We start from the raw sequence: 23541 nt of genomic DNA, 5'->3' as shown, positions 1-23541 counted from the left end.
AATCGCTTAAATCGTTTAAACTTCAAGAATGTTGACTACGAAACCGGAGGCGCATAAGAACAAGGCGAGATTTGACAAATTACATGATTAACGCCTTTGAATTTGACAATTTATTGAATTAAAACTGTTTTTTTTTTGGTATACCTGTTAGTCTAATAGTAGATAATGTGATTTTTAATTACAGTTGATGTACAGAACGTAGTAATTTAGTAATTTCAAAGTTTTATTTGCATGTTTCATAAAAACAAACTGGCTGATAACCGACATAGGAGAATGACTAATCATTCCGAAGATACATTACGTAGGCATAATACAAATTACATCTTGTTTACCGACATATTAACCGGGCCGTTTTTGTGCTTTAGCTGTTTACTCGCGTCCGAAGTTATAAGCATCACATGCACAAACGGGCCTGCAACACGATCATCGCGGTAGATAAAAATGGTTGCAAACCGTAATTTATTTAATGTAATAGCACGTGTAAACCGCAGGATGGGTTTCTTCATCTGCGGATGCAAGAGAACCGACTCCTAATTATAATCGTAATAAAAACGGCCGGTAGCGGTCGCCCTGTAATTTACCATGTTTCGATTTCAACGCTGTGTGGGGAAGCTCGCGATTGATTACGACTACCACATGCATGGATGAAAAAGGCTGCGATGGTCCAATATTGGTCACGTACATATCGGTATTATATCGGCAGATCGGAATCGCAGTAGCTACTCGCTTCTTGTGCCCACTTACCACAACTACATTCACATTTTGTGTGTGAGAAACTCATTCAGCACCTAATATCTATACCAAATCCAAGAGCTCTTCAATAGTTTTATCGTTTTCTTTCAGAGAAAGTATCTCATTCGATTTTCAGATTGTTGAAGAGTCAAACAGACTCGAGATGTTGTTCAAAAGGAATCGAGAAAAATTCGTGATTTTTCCAGCGATTTTAATTGAGGGAAAACAACCATACTCTACGTTTTAGAAAATACTACAAATGGCGCAGTAAACGCCATCTGTAGCACGATACTACATTTTAGGATTATGTATGTTCGAATTATTTTATTTAACCATACTCTAGTCTATGTATTAGACTAAAGTGCCTTTGCCGCATTTTCAATTGATAAATGATATTTTTTTGCATTTCTATATTACGAGTCAAGCTGTTTAACGAAAGCTATTGAGACGAAGCTGAATTAAGGGAAGTAAGGCCTTATGATATGGTCCAAGTGTGCCTCGTCATATCTAGGTATATACACCAACATAAAAAAAAAGTATAGAGACAGACACGCGTAAAACATTTTATTTACCCGAGGAAACTTGCCGGGCCGCTTCTACATGCCAGGAACGAGCAGCAGCATCAATTAGAAGGCATGAGAGGGTGTCGTAAACTGTTGAGCAAACATGGCTACCGCATTAGGGCCTGTTTTATGTTTGGTGCTTCTTATCTTCATCAAATAGGGACCCGCCTTGTCGGTGTGCGACCTAAAACAGATACAAGTCGCGATAATGCCTTTATGCTTGCATTAACAAAGCGGATATATATACCAGATATATGCGAGTGTACGTATTTGGCTGCTACGTATCTTGTAGGTAATATACAAGTACACGTCGCTCACCTGTTCAACGTTAATGAGAAACAGTACAAGCTCAATTAACACCTGGTGACACTCGAGCTACTTCGCTTATGTGCGATGTGCAAGAATGTTCCTGTTATGCGGTGCCCTTAAGACTGTGCTAGACGGTTAACAAAAGTTGATTTTGTGTGTTGATGCACTAAATAATTGGGAATATTAATAAACTAGTAAAAGACCTAGAAAGACAAAAATCTAATGTTTTGGTAGTTCTGCAGTTGCTTCTTTCAACCATATTGATTTTATAAAGACCTTGGAGTACTTTTTTAATCATTTAGCCGTCGGCGACAGAAAGCGCATGGCGCCCAAATACCCACTTATGACGTCCTTGGATATGTCTATCGTTATTGTCAGGACTTATTTTTGTTGTTATTATTAAAAAGCAGGTAGACATCAGCTGCTGTTTGTAGCACGATGTCGCGTCATCGCAGTGCTACCGCGTCGTGTTATTATATGGGATTATTTGCCCGGCGCGGCGCGGTATCCGATAAAAAAAAATGAAATTAAACACGAGAGGGAAATCGATTAAGAAGGAAACAAACAGTCGATGATTACGGGTTGGGTGTACACGCGGCCTGCTAGATCTGACGTGGCAGTTTCTTACTAATTACCTTCGTTAATTAACCTTGTTCGGAATATAACCCTTTACGGGAAGATTGATTACTGCTGCCCTGTGAACTGGCAAAGGTGTTTCCAGTGGAACGGAATAAATCGACTAACATGAATCTCAGGCGCTCCCTGTTGTAGGTACCCCTTTTTTTCTGGTTTTCATTCAAAGTAACTAGTCAACTTCTAATTATGATGAGCGTTTTTTTAATTGTAATTAAGACATAGGTACCTATATGTATGCGAATCTAGAAAATTCTTTACTGCGTCAGTTTTTATGGAATTTATGTTTTATCTTTACCATGAAAGAATCGACCTGAGAGCACTGTCTTTTTAGAGTAATTCGTGAAGTCTTGACCCGTAAAATTCACAACCATTGAATGGAGCAGTTCAGATTAAAGTTCAAAATCTCTGCAAATACGTATCTATGCTTTAATGGTTATTCATAATTTAGGCTAACAATAGATCGGAACTAAACCAAAATTAAAAGAATACTGATATATATATATATATATATATATAGGTAAGCAAGATTTCTCACACCATTTGGTAAAATTCGTGAAAATTTATTTTAATAAGATCATGAAATTGATCTTCGCTCTCGAGCGCGACAAAAGGTATCTAGAGATAGTCACAAACAGGCTTTCAATTTCCTACGGATGGTTTTGTGCGCTTTACTTATAAATAATCGAGAATAATCAATTCCTCATTTATTTAACAGTCAACTACAAAATCAAGGTCTTGAATAAATTTAGATACTTTTTATTATATGCTTGCGATTTCGATATAAAAATAAATTAACTAGATATGTAAATTGAACACCAAAGATTTTATAATTGATTTTTATTATTGTACTTCAGCGTTTGAGTAATTAATTTTTAATTTATTTTGACGTCGGTTTTGCGCAAAAGTGATAATTTTTGCGTTTTGTCTTGTGGATTGCCGTCGGTTGTCTGTAAGATTTGGACATTGTACGATATATAGGTATAAAGGGACACACGTGGTGATTTACTAGTCCGCAGTGCCCCACGTCCAATAAGTCACCATTACGACGACAAGTAACTTAATCTGGATTACGGATTATTTGTTTGTTTGGCTGCGTTTTATTGCTCCACTGATCACCGCAGTTCGTCTAAATTAAGCGACACAATCGATAGCCTCAAACTACCTACCTCTATTACACTAAAAGTCATTATGAAAAAGTTCTTCGTTCTTGTAAACTCAACGAACAAGCTTTATTTCTATGCCTGAACTCTACATTTTTTTTGTTTCCGCGGTCAAGGAATAGAGAATCAATAATTTTGTTCATTTCTCGGCATGCAGGAATAGGGACTGTTTTCTACCATCTGAAGAAGCCCACTATCTCGATATAATTATTTCGCCAATTTTTAAAATATCTAAAAGGGAAAGAAAATTCGCAGAATATTCTTAGGAAATAGAATCCTACATTTTGTTAGAATAACCATGAAAATCTATCAATATATTTCTTATCTACTAAATATTCTCTTTGAAAAAGGCAATTAATCAAAAAGAGGGGTTGAATAACATTATTCGTGAATTAGGTACCTTCACCCACATGAATTGTCGACTTTTATTAAAATTTCTTAAGATCATGCAGTTCATTTTTCATTTAATAGGTATTCTGCCAATAAATTAAAAAAGAAAAACCTTATATTTTTTATATTTTTAATAGACCATCCAAGTCGCATTGTGGGGAATTTACCGATGTCCTCGAATTCTCACGAAATATTCGGCATTTCGGGTTAAGACCGAAGTGAAACTATTATTACAAAGTGTATTTACCTCGTCCTAGTCGCATCTATACACTAAAGTCGTAGATACTAATTGGACATGTCCATTAGTCTCGCCTAATAAAAATAAAATAGCTCCAGTTCGATTGACAGCTTCGCACAGCTTCAAACAACGAATTTGTTAGAAGCGCAGGAACTGAAGTGGAACAGTTGAAAATAATGTTATATCCTTCACGTAATTACCTACTCTCTAACGTCTAGTTAGTTGACCGACGTAGAATTAAAAGAATTTTATTATTTCTAAAATCTTGGAAAGACTCCTAAACTGCACCATTTAGCACTTGTTTTTAAACGAAATCAGTTTTACTTATCAAAAATCTATTATTTGGTACGAACTTATTATCTAGGCAAAATGTTTGCGGAACATAGATTTGGAATATACTACGTTTGTCTGAAATTATCATAATCACCGAAATTATTAGATTAGTATACTTAAATTTATTTATTGACATTTACTGTATGAAAATAAATAAAAGTAAAAGTAAAATACTGGTATACAACGGAAGGAAAAGCAGGGATAGAGCGAATATAAAGATAGGAGACGAAAAATTAGAAGAAGCGGCCGATTTTAAGTATTTAGGAAGTCAGGACGGACGGAGCAGTAGTTATAAAGCAGAGGTTACCACAGGGTCGTGTCGCCTTTAATAAAAAGAAGTCACTTCTGTGCTCACGAACGGTTAATTTAGAAATTCGAAAAAGGTTGTTAAAGGTGTATGTTTNGTGCATAGTTATTGTTATTGTTTGTTTGAAGAACGTGGTACATCTTTGAAGTGTTAAGTAAAGGGAAAAGCCGAAAACATCGTGAATATGTAGGTACATCTAAATGTCTATTTTACAATCATATCTATGAAATCGCGAATTAAGGATGAAACGTGATGAGAATGAATGGAATTCGAAATTGTTTACCTTGGCCACGCAGCTTAATGCTGTTATACTCGGCTGTTAGGTCGTTAAAATAGAAGTAGAACGTTTAGAAAATTGCCAAAACAGAGCACTTTTTGTTGTCGATTGTCTATCACGAATCTCGGTTCTTTTAACGCCAACACATTGCAAGCTCTAGGGAGCATGCAAATAGTGCAAATGGTATTTTAATGCTAAAAATTTATACGTTGCAAGATTGTCTTTTGCGAGCATAGAAAAAGTTATAGCTTCATCTTTAACTTTAAAATGTATTCAGTACTTCCAGATGCAGAAGCGGATGTGGAAATATATGCGAAACTTTCGTAATTGCGGTGGTGGAAGCAGTTATCCTTTAGGTGATAATGATTGCTGGTTTGTCAGTCATGCAACTGTTTGAATTAAATATTTAAAAATTACACTTCAATGGTTATTATATTAACATGACTGAGAGATTGCATTGCCACATACGCGTTTTGCCTCATTTTAAAACGGGTAAATAAGCTGTAACGTATGTCGTACCGTGAGGAAAATGTAAGATTTGCAATTAAATACAGGTACTTGGAGTTAGAATTTAGAATAAAGAGATAGAAGATTGTTTTCAGCACCCATAATATTTTGGTAGATACCCTGTTGGTCGTATGTCGCGAATGGAGAAATTTTAGGATCCCTGCGGCCAATAACGTGACTAAAATGTCAAAATACGACTTGCACAGAATGAAATATGTCGCTCGTAAGTCGAGATTACGAGTTCGTAAGCTTCTTAGGTCCCGGCTCTGCTTCCAAATACTTGGGGATGATTGTAAAGTCTATTTAGTGTCAGGAACCGCTGTGCCTTCTGCCTTTTTCACTTTCTCTTCGTATCTACAATAATAACGAACGCTACACTTAAAACTGGCATGATTTATTTGAACGAGTATCCATTTTATACATAGGTGTATATTATATGTATTTATGTAAGGACATAGATAACTATAAACAATTCCCTCGGGCTAATGCCCGTTACTTATCATACGTAAACGGAATTTATAACGAGATTTTTTCTGTTATTGTACTTATGTGGTGCTTTAGCTTGTAATTTAAAGCAGTAAATACATTTATCTATAGGTGCTGTAAACTGTAAATGTTTTTAAACAACAAATTATTTATGACTAAAATGCTCGAAAGTAAAAGTTATAGATGTGTCCCAGTTATATTAACTACTGTTTTTTTCAAGTGTGTTTAGCTTTAATTAAATAAAAACAAATCTACCTACGTTAAGTTTTAATATTTACTGGGAAAGCATCAGACGATTATCCGTCTCACCGCCCTGACTCACTTGTAACTCGCTTCAATTTTAAACAAATAAGTTAGATGTAGATGTACAAGTACTTAAAACCGTAGGTGCAATATTAAAACGTTAGCGGTCTTAATTTTCCCTCAGTTCATAATTCTTTCGTTCAATCAATTTAATAATCAAACAAAAAGCCGATGTCGTTCCATATAATCGAATGCTTTTGAACGACGTGATTACGTTAAAGCTCAATGACAAAGCGGTCGGATGGATTTTGTGTAGAGGACGTATTGTTGGTATTACCAGCAACGTCAACCAATTAAGCCTAATTACAGAGCGGCAACTGCCACCTGGTTAGAGGCGCGGTTGACGCTTGCCCTCATCCATGGGAGAGGCACAAAGACGAAGATAGAGAACATGCGACGGGAGGTAATGGAGATTTTGTCAAGATTTAAAAGAAAAAACAACATCCCCAAACAAGAAAACGGAAACCTACGAGAAAAAAAGGAAATATGATTGATTTCCATCGATTTAGATATCAGTTTTTAAAATTTCGAACTACAGGAACACTTTAGGGATGGATATACAGCGGTAAAAGATTAGTATTCTTAGATGTACGTATGATATAACAGTATAAGTATCTAGGAAGTGAAATAATTCTGGGAAGGAGCAGCAAAGGTATAGATTGAGTTGCGAAGGGTAGAAATGAGGAAGTGTTATTAAAAAGAGTAGGAGAACAGATAGAACAATAAGAAATAGACGAGATAGGTTGGTAGGACACCTTTTGAGGCATTCATTAATTAGAGATATATTAAAAGCAGAAACAGAAGTTAAGAGGGGTAGAGGTAGATCACGAGTAGTGATGAGAAAAGCGAGGCCAAGACAAAGATTGTCCCAAAAATGATAACAGCTCAAGCAAATATCTTATCTCTGTTATGTTTGTCAATTAAGGAAGTATAATATGTATATAATTCAAATAGACCTTCGTTTTTCCGTTGTTTGTAAATCATTTGAATTTTTTTCTCCATTACGATATTGATTGAGCCTTCAGGAAAAAAAAATGGGTACGTTAGGTAATTATAGCTTTAACTTGTTGGAAAATGAACGCACATACGAGCATGGTCTTTTGGAGTAATCCGTCTCATTGTTTCATTTACCACGAGAGAAAAAAGTCTGTAATCAGGAGAGCATTGCGTGTGGGCTCCTTAACCACGGTAATTGCGAACGAGAGTGGAGACTAGTGGATCGGTAACTACTCTACAGGTATATCGTGTGTACACATGTATGTCTACAAACATGTGCGCCTATCCACAATCCATAAGCTTCAGTTCTAACTGAATCCTGTGAGATTGTTAATTAAGATGTCTGCGCAGTTCCTTTGTAAACGCGGTGCCGTTTTTACCGTCAGTTGATGCGTGGACGTTAAAGAATGCAACGGGCATTGTTGGGTACAATTGTTTGGTAACCCGCGCCGAACCGGCATCAAATTCCCTTGTATATCAGCTAATTGTAAGGCGATGTAAAGTTTACGGGAAAATCGGTAGATACGCCTGTTTGTTGACCAATGCAACGGGCAATTGAGAGCAATCGGCGATAACAAACATAACGATAGATTGATATCCATTACCTAAACGGTTTCTACTACTGTAATTAAGCGGTAAATTGTGTACAGATCGGTCTGTATAGTTTTCCACAATATCGCTAGAACTTTACTGTTCGAACTCCAATCCAGTTACAAACTCGATATAAAAATAGTGATTTAGGTAGATATGCTATAGATGATCTCTTATATAGTGTTAGAATCGGTTAACTAAACGTTGAATTGGATTATCAGATGATTGATAGTAGGATACGAGGGCTGCCTCTTAAAGTTTTGAGTATAAAACCTGTATCATTATCATTTTCATAAGGTCGTCAGTCCTAAGACTGGTTGGACTCGTACCTCCACTCTTTCTTATCCTTAGCTAATCTTCACATTTTGATAAATCAAGAAAATGTCCCATATCCACAACTATTTGTGAGCGGTAATCTAATCTTGGTCTACTTCTACTACTCTTAACTGTTGTGTCTACTTCTAGTATGTCTGTAACTAGCCCCTTATATCTGAGGTGTCCTACTAACCCATCTCGCCTAGTGGCTTTCATAACGCTTTCTGTTTTTCCCAGCTACTTCTTCTAATTTTTCTTCCTCTGCCTTTATATTCATTCTTTCCTTACTTCTTCTTCCCTTGCATACTAATATTTTTGTTTTTATGCTATCTCTAACCACTCCTACAACCTGCATTATCATCATTAAGGTCGTCAGTCCCAAGACTGGTTGGACACATACCTCGACTCTTTCCTATCCTGAGCTAATATTCGCATTTCCCAAAAACTAGAACATCCCACAACTATTTGCGAACAGTAATCTAATCTAGATCTACTACAACCTGCATGTAAAATATAAAAAACAGCCCTTGTAGCTCATGTTCAGTCACTCATATACATTTGACATGCACCACTCAAGTGCTATCCAGTTGATTGTCTGCCAAAAACGGTATTCATACATCACTTTCTTCATCACGTCCAAATTATACCGAAACACTCGATAAACAGTACTAAAATCCAACTTCAAATGAATGTAAAAATAAATTAATCTATTACAAGTCAGAAGAAAACAATAATAAAATCCTTTTATGTGTCAGTTGTTAGAATTTTTAATCAAATGCGATATACCCTAAAAGCTTAACGGCTCTAATTTCCTGTTGGTAACGACCCCACCCCGGTATTATTTATCTCCCACGAAGAAGGTGACAGTAAATATCACCTCTGATACCCACTGGTATTAATCACGGGGTGCGATGTCATAATTAATAAAGCAAAACTCGAAATAACTTCCGGTCGAACACAATTTCGACAATTGTCCATCGCCAGTTGGCTCTTGATGTCTCTGTTAAATATATTACGATCATCGGGGGGTCGAAGAGTGATAGTTTTACTATTGTTTTATTAAATAATAACACATTGGCAACACTGTAGTAAGTTAATGTCTAGACGTGTAAAATTAATTGTCGTGTCGAGTATTGTAGATTCCAATTTTCTGCAGCAGAACCGTCTGGTAAATTGTGTTTAAATGCATGCTTTGATTATTATCTGGCCGTCTGTACTTAACCGCAACTTTGTTAATAAGAAAAACATAATCCAGGCCGTGGGCTAGTGGAGATTAGCAGTTACTATTATTCTATTTAGCGGAAACGGCATTTGTTGAACTGGTCTCTGTTACAAAGAAACCAATTACAAAAATAACACGTCTACTGTGGCATCCTCGTGCACCTTTTGTACACCGTACAAGAAAAAATTACTGTTGCAGTAGCATTGGGTGTCTTCAATTTAGACGTCAAAATTTACCTATTAGATGTACCCATGTATGTAATTGGACGAACAGCTGCTAGTAGTTTTCAAAAGACAGTTGGATTTACTTTACTTTGTATTAGTAACGAACGTTTTTTTTTTTTAAATTATGTGAAAAAACCATTGCGTGCTTCATTTACACCAGCTACGAGTGCTGCAATCAGTCGCTCTGTACTGCGCCCTAGTGCAAAGCCGAAGGGTTGGGCGGTTAGGAATCGTGTGGTTGGTGTTTATAGAGACAGACAAATAAGAAGGAAGAAGTGAAGACGAAAAAGAAATGAGAGATCATCATGATTCATACATATACAACCAACCATACATCTGGAAAGGGATATTTAGACTCGCGCACTTTTATCCAATTGTTTATTTCCAACTGGGATACGTCAAAAATTAAATTTTCTACCATTTTTTACACGACTAACTATGATGGAAAAACATATAAACCTCCACACCTATTTGATATTATGCAAGCAATAGCAAAGGTATTTGTGTGGTTACGTGTTGATTTGTTGATCGTCACTTCTTTGTCATTTCTTTTCCATTTGTTGGATGGTTGAACACACGTTATTATCATCGTTTTATTCGACAATACAACAACAATGATCGCAATAATAATAATCGGCCAACACCTTCTACTGAACGGCTTGTTTGTATCATCAACATGTAAACGGTGCGAACAGGGTCTTGACTTGTGACTAAACAGCGTACAGTTGGGACAATAGGAGTAGCCGCCAGGGAGGAAATGGGGCCCTTTCGGCACTAACACTTTAAGCCACAACCGACGCGCTTTTTTTGAATGCCATTATGCTTTTAAAGAGATCGAAATTGATTTCTTTACAGTCTCCGCTGTACCGCAAAGGCGAATGTGAACTCCGACTTTATTTTATTCTTATTCTGTTTTCTATATAACTTTGGAAAAGATAATCCAAAATATTGTAGTTTCAAGATCATTTTTATATTATCAAAAGTTTGCAGGCTGGATGTACTGTTTTAACTACTTCACAATTACGTACGTTTTGTTTTGGTATTTTTATAAGATAAAAAGAGGATCTCCATTGTACAATTGGACGTGAAACTTAATGATGTGATACTGAATCAGAATTACTGTATGGCATCTAAAGCTTCTTCTTTTCTCAAAGGTGACTTACAATGGCGTTTTCGTTAGAGAAAATAAAGTAGTAGAAATTATACTTGGGAACCCTCAATTAGCTTAGGCAAAAAAGGACTGATCTAAATTCTTATTCTTCTATTAATTTCACGTCTTCCCAATGATTGTATATGAGGGTAGATAATCATGCTCTGGTCTGATATTTTAACCCAGACCATAGAAGCATTTCTTTCAGGTTTTCTAATTAAAAGGCGCAGTTTTTTTTAAATTGTTAATAAGTACCCTTTCATTATAATTAGTTTCTCTATTAGATATTATATCTGTGTAGTAGGCAAACAGTTTAAAAACCAAAAGAAAGAAACTATAATTTTTGTAATACTGTGCGTGTTCTTGTTAATTGTCGTGGAATTAACCTGAGACCTTCGGGACCAAATTGAGACGTGAAGAAGAGAAATGATGACGATGCCTTTCGTTCCAATGACCGAGTCCGATCTCCTGAATGATGGAATTACATTTTGGTGGACTTTTGTATCTCGGTCTTTTCGTCGTTGCGAACAAAAACCGCGGCTGCCCTTGCCTTCTCGATCGTTAATAAAACGTTTAATGAGGTTTCTGTATAACTGAGTGATACACGTATACAGCAGGTGGTCTATTACGAACTCATTATCAACATGTGCCTACGTAAAAGTAGAACGAACCTGAAGGTAGATTAACACTTCATACCGTGGCAGTAGATATAGGTATTCTGATTAAAATAAATGTACATTGATTGATTTTAATCGATTTTCTGTTTTATTGGAATTGTGATTATTTATTATCACCTTGTACCTGCGATATATTTTGACGTCAGGTCGTTGATTTTGACCTAGCAGCTTGTGACGTGTGAAATTTTTTATCTCGAATTGCCGTAAATCGAACAAAACTTTGAACAACGGTATTCTATAACAAGCTGTACGTTTTGCTTGCATTTTTTGTTTTCGGTGATCAATTGAGGAAACCGTGTTTCTATCTAATTATTTTTACCTGATATTAAACAATTGCACAAAACAAACTTATTTTGCGTTAACAACATAACAGTAAATTCGTCAGTTTGGTTTTAAATGCGCGATTACTCTTTGGAAAACTTAGAGACGACAGAGAATATTACCAAACGCATAAATGACTATTTTTTTCTAAAAATTACTTCTATAAGCCTGGTTAGAAATAAATATTTTTATGCAGTTTAATTGTTTCCATTTTCAAAGTTTTAATAGATCATTTTACCTAATATAGCAAATACCTAAAAATCGATCTAGTGTATTTTGATCTGGAAAGGGAGGGCTACCCTGTATTGCTATTTCAAAAAGGCGCATAGTAACGTCGCTATTTTGAAATGAGAATTAATTGTTGGCGCCATTAGCCAGGGCTCTTAAATCTGTTCTCGGTCCTGTGGCATCGCTTCTGATGGGTGTCTTTACCACTCCGGAATCTAATACTCAAATTTGTCACTCATCGCAAGAAAGAGTGATGCGCCTCGAGAGAATCTTTCGAACCCGGAAATGGGGATGAATCGTCCCCATTCGGTGACAGTGGTGGTGACATTGTCGAGAACTGAATACCGTTCAACTGTCACCAAGTCATTAACCAACCGCGCATCTGCACCACGAAAAACGACTACGTTGTAATAATGAACTCAAACTAACATTCGTCGTCTTGGGAGATAAACGCTATAATAAACTGTAGAGAAGCAATTTCAAAACAATTAACACATTGAAATTAAAAAAAAAATAGCTGGGGAAAAGGAAACATTCGAAAAAAAAACCTATTTTCAAGATTTATTTCATTAGATATGTAGAAAAGAAATAATTTCGGGTTACTAACTAAATAAGAAAATAACTTATAGGTACATATCTTGAGGTCAATTGCCAGGTACTAATAAAAAAAATTGACGAAAATATATAACAATGTGGTGGTGTGACTCGTAACTGGATCACTGGACCACCTACTGTACGAGTGTCAGTAGAAGATAAAAACCAGAGAAATAGGATGACATAAGAACGAAATTGATTTATTTTGTTTCTGTAACTGTGCGGTCACGCCATAGAAATGAGGGAGTGGTTTCGGTGTTTAGGAAGTAGTTATTTTTTCTATAATGTATCGATGTGGCAATTTGTCTTTTCGCACTGGCGTTAACAATTTGTTTTTCACTTCCTGGCCGCACTCCAGCTACGACAGGCCAGTAATATACTAATTCAAACATATGCGTTTGTCCTGTTATGGACGAGACTTTTACAGCTCGCTTGTTTCCTGCATAAACAAAAGACAAGTGGCACAACTTGTTTCCTGATTTTGGAGATCCAATTTCTTTTATAACAAGCGTTCATGATTGTTTACTTATTTAATTAAGTTGTTATTGGTGGTCCTTCGAGCCGGATAATCATTACAAAAATTGCAAGCGAACTTACCAGTCTGTTATTGGTTTGGTGTAGGTAATGGTTCCATACTTCCGTTTTCTTTTTCTTTCTCACAGCTTAGGTTGTAAGTGAGGTAATTCTGAAAAATTTTAGTTCCCTCTTCGTACCAGTAATTTAACGTTAGCTGGTCTACATTTATCTGAATGGGCATGTTTTGCATGAGGGCGTTTAATAATGCAAATCCTTCATCCATTTGCTCGGCAACCGAAAACGTGGCGAGTTGGGATTCGTAACGTTTTTTTTTTAACGGTTGCCATTCGGATGGAAAATTGCAATAATTTGCGTTACCGATGTAAAGCAGTGCGGTAGCTTGAATGGGGCGCAGTCAAGCACGAATTTAGCAAAACCGATGCCCACCGGAATCATTGTTTAAACACTAGATAATAAATGCCTTTTGTATCTTGATTATCATCAGAGTTGGCAGAAAATTGAATAAACGTTCCAATTTGGTCAGAATATCATTCATTCAACCATCTAGCAGAAGAACGAGAGTACGTAGGTAGATAACGAAATAAATTTAGATACGCGGCATTATAGCAGTATTAGCATCTAGCAAGGAGGACCTAGAGATAGCTTTAAATAAAATGGAAGCGGTACTGACAGATCAGTATTGTATGAAAATAAATAAAAATAAAACTAAAATACTGATATGCAAGGGAAGAAAAAGTAGGGAAAGAGCGAATATAAAGATAGGAGACGAAAAATTAGAAGAAGTGGCTGATTTTAGATACCTAGGAAGTCAGATAAGTGAGGATGGAAGGAGTAGTAGGGATATAAAGCAGAGGATAGCGCAGGGTCGTGTCGCCTTTAATAAAAAGAAGTCACTTCTATGCTCGCGAACGGTTAATTTAGAAATTCGAAAAAGGTTGTTAAAGGTGTATGTTTGGAGCACGGCGTTGTACGGGTGCGAAACATGGACAGTGGGAGCGGCGGAAAAGAAAAGGTTAGAAGCGTTCGAAATGTGGTGTTATAGGCGGATGATGAGGATATCGTGGGTAGAAAAGGTTAGAAATGAAGAGGTATTGGAAAGAATAGGAGAACAGAGGACTCTATGGAAGTCAATAAAAAATAGGCGAGATAGGTTGGTAGGACACCTTCTCAGGCATGAAGGTCTAGTCAGAGACATATTAGAGGCAGAAACAGGAGTTAGGAGGGGTAGAGGTAGACCTAGATTAGATTACTGTTCGCAAATAGTTAAGGATGTGGGCTGTTCTAGTTTTAGGGAAATGCGAAGTTTAGCTCAGGATAGGAAAGAGTGTAGGTACGTGTCTAACCAGTATTAGGACTGATGACCTTATGATGATGATGAGGGTCTCGTAAAGATCTATCCGCCCTGTGTCCCGCGATGGCGAAGGCTACCCCTGTTATAATTTAAGGATGTGGGTTGTTCTAGTTTTAGGGAAATGCGAAGTTTAGCTCAGGATAGGAAAGAGTGGAGGTGCGTGTCCAACCAGTATTAGGACTGATGACCTTATGATGATGATGACGCGGCATTAATTAATATGTATTATGCGATATTTCTAATTTTTACTTTTGACATCGGGTTAGTTTGATTGATTAAAATTATCGGCATATGTATCTGACTTTGCTAGAAGAAATTAAATAATGGGACATTTTCGTGGGCAGACTGAAGAAAAAATAAGACTTTCTTCTTCATTTGGGTTAGTGAGAAAAAGGAGCGGGAAGTACCTAATCGATAACCGCAACGGTAATATTCCATGTACACCTTCATTATAAGTATAGGGTAATAAGCATGCTTGGTGAACAGCGAGCCGATAATTCGATCGTAAACCCAGAAATGGCGGCACTAATTGAACGCCTTAATAGCAGTGGTTATCTTAATGAAAATTATAGATACCTGTGCGTGTACGAGGCAAGTTCCATCAAATGTTTACCAAATCTTAAAAAGACATGAAATGTTAAAGATTTACCGTTTGTATAGACGTATACCTTTAGAATTAATTTTAGGGTTCCGGGCTCCATATCCATAGAGCTCAAACTGTTGTTGAAGAAACGCCGTCAGATGCTTCAATTTCTCAAAATTGATTAAGAAATAGTAGCGGATCCAGATCCGGACTAGGTGCATTATGGGGTTTAAAAGCTTAGGTTAGGGTTTAAAAAATTAGGTTATACGTTTATGGAGTAAAATGTTTTGGGTTTTTGAATATTAAAGGAGTTCTATTGCTACATTCGAGCACTATTTTCATTCTGTAGGTTTAGAATTAAATTTTGAGTTGGAAAATTTGAGTTAGAATTTTAGTTGTCTCTGTCTCTGTCTCTGTTTTTGTCGTGGTGAAAATTTAAATTACTTAATAGGCATTTTTCTATAAGCCAATAAAATCTGAAGATCGAGGCTTTGATATTCATTGTAGATAATAATGTGTTTGCCTGTTTATGCCTATTTTCTATTGTGCCAATCAATTTGTCAATCATTTTAAAACGCCGGTTGTCACATTTCCTTTTGAACGGATTCAATCACGTTGAAACGTGGCTCATTTGTTAAATAAAGAAAAAACTCCGTGTTCAGGCGCTGAACGGTAAAATATAATAATGGCAGTGCATAAAGTGCGGCGGGGGTGGTGGCGGTTGTGCCGGCATTAACCATTGCTTCGTAAGCGGCTTCCGGGCCGGTAGTTTTCGACAAAGCAATTTCCGTCGCGTTTCCGCGCTACACCGCCATCTTTGCCTCGCGCTAACAACAATAACTCTGGCGCGGGGGTTGACACTCGACGGGCGCGGTAATAAATACACGGTCGCACCACCCGCGGGACTATTTTCCGCCCGATTTAGTCCTGATCGGAAAATGAGCATTCCAGCGGCTCACGGACCCGAGAAAACTCTCGGCATCAAGCAGTAAATTCTCCGCCACGCTATGCGCGCACCCGGCTCGAACATCACTCCCCCGTTTGTTACTCGAAATTTAGTTAAATGCTCCCCTGGTTGATGGCCTGGCATTTGTAATGCAATTAACGCGAAGAATCGAGTCAGCCCCGATGACTGCTAGTAGGTGCTATATTAAATAAAATGAAGGAAACGAAAAGATGAACATTTTGTAACGGTCGTTTTCCTTTGTATTTTCTTTTCTTCCACAAGCTTTTCGTGCATCTGCTTGTGATTCTTATCTCCATTACGAATTTCCCGAGTTATTTTGACCCCATTCAAAAGGAATAGGGTATTTTTCATCATGCGGTGGTAAAACGGAAAACGACGATTGATACTAACAACATTGTCCTTTGAACTACGGAAAAAATCTTTCCCTAACATAGTAAAAAAATAAATAAATAGTAACGAATTGAAGTAAAGCAAATATTCTAGTATGTAAGGGAAGGAAAAGTAGGGAAAGAGTGAATGTAAAGATAGGAGACGAAAGATTAGAACAAGTGACTGATTTTAGGTATCTAGGAAGTCAGATAAGTCAGGACGGAAAGAGTAGTAGGAATATATAGTTTATATTTCTATTTTGATTCATTCTTTGGCATTTTTGACTGAGTTTTAGTTTTTGTCTCACTTTCTTCTGACCTATATATACTTTCGGATCCAAACCGTTACCATTAGCACAACTTGTCTCTACTTTCGAGCTTCTACTTCGGTTTCGGTTCGGCTGTAATCTAATTATTCCTCATTAGTTGGATAAGCGTTACAAGATGTCTAATTAAAGAAATAATGATAAAGGCAAGAATGTGCCAACCATCGTAGGGAAATGGAAAAATAAAAGCGAAAAGGGCAGCGAAAATCCGTGTTTGCCTTTTATCAATACGTATTATAAAATGCGCATCGCTCATTATCTTAATTCTCGCGAATACACAGTCAATCCATTGTTGCAGAGCGTGATGTACAAGTTTCGTTAGGCGCTAGTGGTCCCCTGGCAGGTGTGACTAAGCTGCGGCCTTTGTGGGGTCTTGCCGACACCGAACCAGTCGATTGTTGTCCACTTTTCACTTGTAGATTTCTGTCGAAAGCTCGTCTGGTCCAGCGCAGCCTCACCTACAGCAGAGCTGCTATAACTTAATGTTTTAAACTGTAATCTCATTGCATTAAGTATTAAATTTCGGGCATATTTAATGGTCTTTCTTGTTTGGAGGAATTCAGGTGCAGGTACGAGATCCGAAAGAATCCAGGTAGAAAAATATGTATTCCCATTCATCGGACATTCTTGTATCTTGGTATATTAATAAATCAAAACCATAAAGCTCGCACAAAAATTTATTGGTCTTATAATTGCAAATAAAGAAACATTGCAAGTTCAAAAGCTTGAGACGATTTTCTTACCATTTGAGACCATAACAGGAAAGGTCTTTATTAAGAAAATTTGCCTACTTTATCTATTGTTAACGTAGTGAAATCCGAGACTATGACAAATGTCCTCTCCCACTATAACAAAAATTGTTACATCTGGAATTTACGGGGGTTCCTATAAATTTTTTCCAATATATCCCGACCAACTCACTTCGTCTGTGTTGCCTTTCCCTATCATAACTTTGTGGACCTCGTCCAAGACAAACAATTGAATAATTTGAAATAAACTTTTATCAAGTTTCTCCATGGGCCATGATATTCCTACCCCATATAATATTTATTTACTGACGAAATGTCCCTAATGAACACATAGATTTCTAATTATTCTTCTAATCGCGATATTAGGATCAATTAATTAAACTTGTTCGTGCGGTACTTTATTTTTGTAACTCGAAAAGTAATTAAAGGGCGTTAAGTGGACAATTTATGTTTTTAAAACGTATTAACTTAAGAGAAAAGGAAGAAGAAGAAGAAGAAGCAGATGGCTAATGCACATATTTATGCCGCTGTTAATTACAGTAAATATAATGTTAACGTTTTCCTTTATGCCTCTATATATATGAACGACTCTAACATCACCTCATCTACCTTATGGAGCAACAATTTACGTTTATACCATACACCCGAAGAAGAACCAACTCGCCATCGCAAAACAATGTTTACTCATATACGTTGTGTTGTGTGTCAGTTAAAGGCAAAGAAATGAAAAGCAATATCATAAATCTGCCGGGACATCGCTAACTGATTTGAAACGGTGGCATTTACAAATGTCCATTTGCTCATAACAAGTATACACAGTGAATGTGGCAGTAATTTGTTCATGCGGGTAGGTGTCTAACTTAAACTCACACGACTGACGTAACATTCTTTTAAAATAGGTACATTAATGTAATAATATTTATTCATATTGCAGAAGCTTGTATAATCCTTTTAATCCTTTCGTTACATTAAGAATCACCCTTTGTAAAGATTCCTTTTTGTAAGGCTGTAAGCAGGTATTTATTTAGAAATTCGAAAAAGATTGTTGAAGGTGTAAAGAAAATATTAGAAACCTTCGAAATGTGGTGTTATAGGCGAATGATGAGGATACCGTGAGTAGAAAAGGTTAGAAATGAAGAGGTATTTGAAAGAATAGGAACAGAGGACTCTATGGAAGTCAATAAAAAATAGGCGAGGTAGGTTGGTAGGACACCTTCTCAGGCATGAAGGTCTAGTCAGAGACATATTAGAGGCAGAAACAGGTGTTAGGAGGGGTAGAGGTAGACCTAGATTAGATTACTGTTCGTAAATAGTTAAGGATGTGGAATTGTTCTAGTTTTAGGGAATGCGAAGTTTAGCTCAGGATAGGAAAGAGTGGAGGTACGTGTGTAACCAATCTTAGGATTGACGACCTTATGATTATGATGGAGCAGGTATTATAAAATTAATTTAAATTCAGCGATAAGTTGTTTAATATTTCAACTTATTTTGATCTAACGCTATTTACACAGGACCAAATATTATGACTAGATTTTCATGAAAATATTTCTGTGTAATTTAGGTGGTTTTATAGACAACATTTTAGTTTCACCCTTCGGTGTCGATTTTTATGAAGAATAGAGTAATTTTTTTGCGGAAAGGTCCTTTAGCGAGAGGCGTGAAAGTACTTAAATTCGCCGATGAATTTTTGACAAAGAAAAACTGATATTAAGGAGCCCGATCTGGCATGTAATGTCCAATGTTCTCGGGCCATTAAAGCTGCTTTATTGGCGAAATTCCGAGCTTCATCCCCCGGCTCGAACCATTAATACCTATTAAGTCAACATATTGTCACCCTAAGTGGTTTCCCCTAACGTCCACCGACCGATACATTTATCCTTCCGCGGCCTTCTGTAATACACGTACAGATAATGTGTGTGTGCTCCCCCGAAATGGATCGCCCTCTTATTGGGAATGTTATTTGGGGTGTTGTATTTCCTATCCGATTTAATAATGAAACTAATCAACAAGCTACGTATTCGTTTTCTCTGGCGTAGGTACGAAATCTCGGTAACTACTGTATTGAAGCGATCAGATTTACGTACGGGGTAGTTCAACTAATAACCCTGCCTAACAATATACGTGTAATTGGATTAAATAATGAGACACTACGAGTACGTGGTATTTAATTAATTTTTTTTTGATTTACGAAAAGTTATTTTTGCTTACAATCCCATCAGTAATGTCATCATCATCATCATAAGGTCATCAGTGCTAAGACTGGATGGACACGTACCTCCACACTCTTTCCTATCCTGAGCTAAACTTCGCATTTCCCTAAAACTAGAACAATTCCACATCCTTAACTATTTACGAACAGTAATCTAATCTAGGTCTACCTCTACCCCTCCTAACACCTGTTTCTGCCTCTAATATGTCTCTGACTAGACCTTCATGCCTGAGGAGGTGTCCTACCAACCTATCTCGCCTATTTTTTATTGACTTCCATATACCTCTTCATTTCTAACCTTTTCTACCCACGATATCCTCATCATCCGCCTATAACACCACATTTCGAACGCTTCTAACCTTCATACCTAATGTGGGCATGAAAAATTCTTTTCGCACACAATCCCATCGGTAATGTTGGCAGTCATATAAGAAATAAAGAAATATAACAATAGCTGCATTATTTTCAGGTTGTTTTCAAATATAGATATCTGTGAGATAATTAGCGATTTGGAGGAATTGGGAAATTCAGGATCTCAGGATTCTTTTTAGAACAAAAGAAAATATGTATCTATCAATTTTTACTCTACAAGGAGAGAATGCATTCTATGTGTAATTTTTCTGGTCAGTTCAAGCACTAGTTGAATTCAAGTATGAATTGATCTGCTAATATTAAGTTTCGCGATATTAAGGACTCTCGAATTCTCTCTTTAAGTCAATTTCAATTTCAATTAAATAGTATTGAACTTTTTATGTAATTTTTGTTAATAAATAAGTACGTGTGATCTCAATTATTTGATGGACACAATCACTTCATCATTTATAAGGAAATTATTACCAGACTACTACATATAGGTATCTATATGTATGCACGTAAGAAGATCAAGTGAAACGATTAGGGCAGCGTCAAAACAAAATAGATCGTGTTATTTTTAACAAGCACGCCAACTTGATTTAATGTTCTAAATTGGCGTGAACGGTTGACAGGGATGTTGTGTTAATATGTATAGGAACATTTCTGTTTCTCGTCTTGATAGTTTTATTACTTGAATTCTGACAGATATGTAGTTCGTAAAAAAGGAAAAAGTGAGGACGTCCCGGCATTATTACTACTACCAGCTTCTTATTTTTGGTTCGTATGTTCGACCGTATGTTTTTTCGTCGGATCATGTTGCCACGATAATTATTTGGCGTTTTTTCAAACGAAATGCGGTGTAAATCTTTTGATATATACAAAATAATGAAATTAACAGAATATTAACAGACGCGGCGTTTTTTTTTCTCAGTTTATTTCGAGTAAGTGTGAAAGATCAATCGATGTTGTGTTAACAACTGGTTACTCAATTTTGGGAGCGTTTTTATTTTTGGTTTTACTTAATTACTATAGACTGCCACTGCAATAGATGAAGAAATCCACACCAATAACCCATGCAATTATAAATTATATTTTGTCCTTTATTTGCACCTAATATCTCCAACCTTTACGAAGGTAACGATTGTTTATGAAAGGAGGGATGTTAATATTTGTTGAACTTTGTTAATTTATTACTTGGTATACAGTCCTATTCTTCATTTTGTTCTTTTTTATGTTTTTAACTATTTTCTGTCATTTCCTGATCTCTCTCTCTGTTTCCTTTATGCTTCATGATGTCCTTTATCAAGTATTTATTCGTTGCTGGTTCGGATTCCACACTAAATACTTCTTCTGTCTTTTTATTTCTCAAATAGACAATCCCGTATAATATTCTGGTCTAGGAGACGTTGAGCTTTCATTTGGACAGTTATCAAAATGTTATTTTTATTGGCTTATCTAGTGAAAAACAGGCATTTTCGGGTTGTACTTTGGAGTCAATTAATTTTTCTCGGTTTTTCGCGTAAAATGACATAGCTTATTGTCAATTACCAAGTCGTTTATGTGACATAAATATTTTCATTATCCTGCTGTGTTGTATATTGTAATTTATGGCGTTTAATGTTCGCATATGGCTGTCCTGCATTGTCATTTTCACGGTAAATGTACTTGCTACAAACAGGAATTGAACAATTGCCAATTGAACAGCTTATTAACCGTGGCTATTGCTAATAAGTTTGAGAAAACTTTACTGTGTTTAACATCAGGATTATGTTCATTTATTTGGAGTGTGAAATTTGGTCGGTGCATTTAGTACCCAAGTTCATATAAGGTACAGACTGCACTTTTACTTACACGTGGTAATGATAGTTTGAATTTGTTTTTTTGTTTTATTTTGCAGATGGCCAAAATCATCTCAACTTGTTCAACAACCGGCAACAACCAAAGAAGAAACGAAAATCTCGAACGGCTTTTACGAACCACCAAATATTCGAATTGGAAAAGAGATTTCTTTACCAAAAGTATTTAAGTCCAGCGGATCGAGATGAAATCGCGCAATCTTTGGGTTTGACAAACGCCCAAGTTATTACGTGGTTTCAAAACCGTCGGGCAAAACTGAAAAGAGACATGGAAGAGTTGAAGAAAGACGTGGAGAGCACAAAACTGCTGACTGCCCATAAGAGTTTTTTAGAAAACGTTCAGGACTTGGGCATTTTGAAAAAGAAAGTACAGACTGATAACGATTGTGCGCAAAATTTGGTGGTAACGTCTGACTAAAATAAAAAAGACACACACACTCGAGCATCAACTCTTCACCAAACCAAGGATATTATTTATTGATCGATTAATTGGTTTGGTATCTGTGAATTATTTTTAATCTACTTGATATGTGATTAGGCTACTTGAATTTTTCTATGAGAAAATGAGGAAAAGGTAAGATTAAAGAAGGCACTGGTTTTATAGGTGCGAACAGGCATATGTACCTATTGTACAAATAAATGTAAATATACATTGTTGCAAATATTGTCTATAAATATTTTAAAATAAAGGTTCTTGTAATATAATAGTATATATATATACAAATATATTATTATATTATTCGTCTTGTAGCAAGAATTATTTATGATATCGCCCGCCGTGTCTCACGGAACTACCGCAATATTAAATAGTAAAGTGTAAAGTTCGATTATAGCTTTAGCCAGACTGTAAAGTAATGAATGTGAACTGCATCATACATGTTAAATAATAATAAATGTTTTAAGTTATATATTTTTGTTTGTTTTTTTTACCCGATTAAAGCCGAACCCTTGGAAATTTTATGCGACGCTATTTCTGTGTAGGTTTTATTGCAAAATTACTACTCGATGTTTGTTATCTTAACGATCATCGGCGGATGATATAGCTATAAATCAAACGATATGTTTGTAAATAAATTAAATTATTACTAAATCGGAATCGAGGGCAAGTCTATAAATAATTAATTTAGGTGGAAGATGCATCACAACTATTACATTATCAGTGGCAAATTGACGACAATAACTGTTACAGAATTGTAGAATATAATTGTTATTCTACAAAGAAAATGTCGTATGACAAGTAGAGTCCGCTGAGGAGAAAAACTCTACAAAGTAAAAGTCTAGCGTAGAAATAAAAAACAAAAATTGTCTGTTAAGGGCTGTATGCCTGTAAGTAAGTTTTAGGAGTGCTTAATACGTATAAAAAGAAGTTATGGGATTTTCCAGCCGGTGTTATCTGAATATTGATGTTCAAGATTGACGGCCGTGATCTAGAATTACCTGTCCTTCAATGAGATACCCATGATGAGACAGTACTTGCCGAAACGCCGAGAATAAACGAATCCATAGGTTAGGTGCTCTCGAAATAGGAGAAGCAATCCTAGATTTCGGCCTTCAGCCTCAAAGCTTATTGAGTAACTTTTGTATCCGAATATATAATTGAAGACGTATTAGAAGCAGGAACAGGAGTAAAGAGAGATTGAAGCAGACCTAGATTAAGTTCGTAGATTATGGACTTGCGATCT

At 36.3% G+C, this 23541-nt stretch overlaps 1 protein-coding gene across 1 annotated transcript in view; it reads left to right on the top strand.

Moving 5' to 3' along the window:
• LOC108741814 overlaps window positions 1–22535 on the top strand; it is a 55050-nt gene extending 32515 nt beyond the window's left edge. Inside the window, exon 2 of the mRNA XM_018476749.1 lies at window positions 21901–22535. Within this exon, the coding sequence (XP_018332251.1) occupies window positions 21901–22277 (377 nt within the window). The 3' untranslated portion in view covers window positions 22278–22535. The remainder of the gene's footprint in view (window positions 1–21900) is intronic.
• The last annotated feature ends 1006 nt before the right edge of the window (window positions 22536–23541 follow it).

The sequence above is a fragment of the Agrilus planipennis genome, unplaced genomic scaffold (assembly GCF_000699045.2).
Source record: "Agrilus planipennis isolate EAB-ADULT unplaced genomic scaffold, Apla_2.0 scaffold7, whole genome shotgun sequence".
Lineage (NCBI taxonomy): Eukaryota > Metazoa > Arthropoda > Insecta > Coleoptera > Buprestidae > Agrilus > Agrilus planipennis.
The sequence above is the reverse complement of the archived record's forward strand: the minus strand, read 5'-3'. Positions and strand labels throughout refer to the sequence as shown.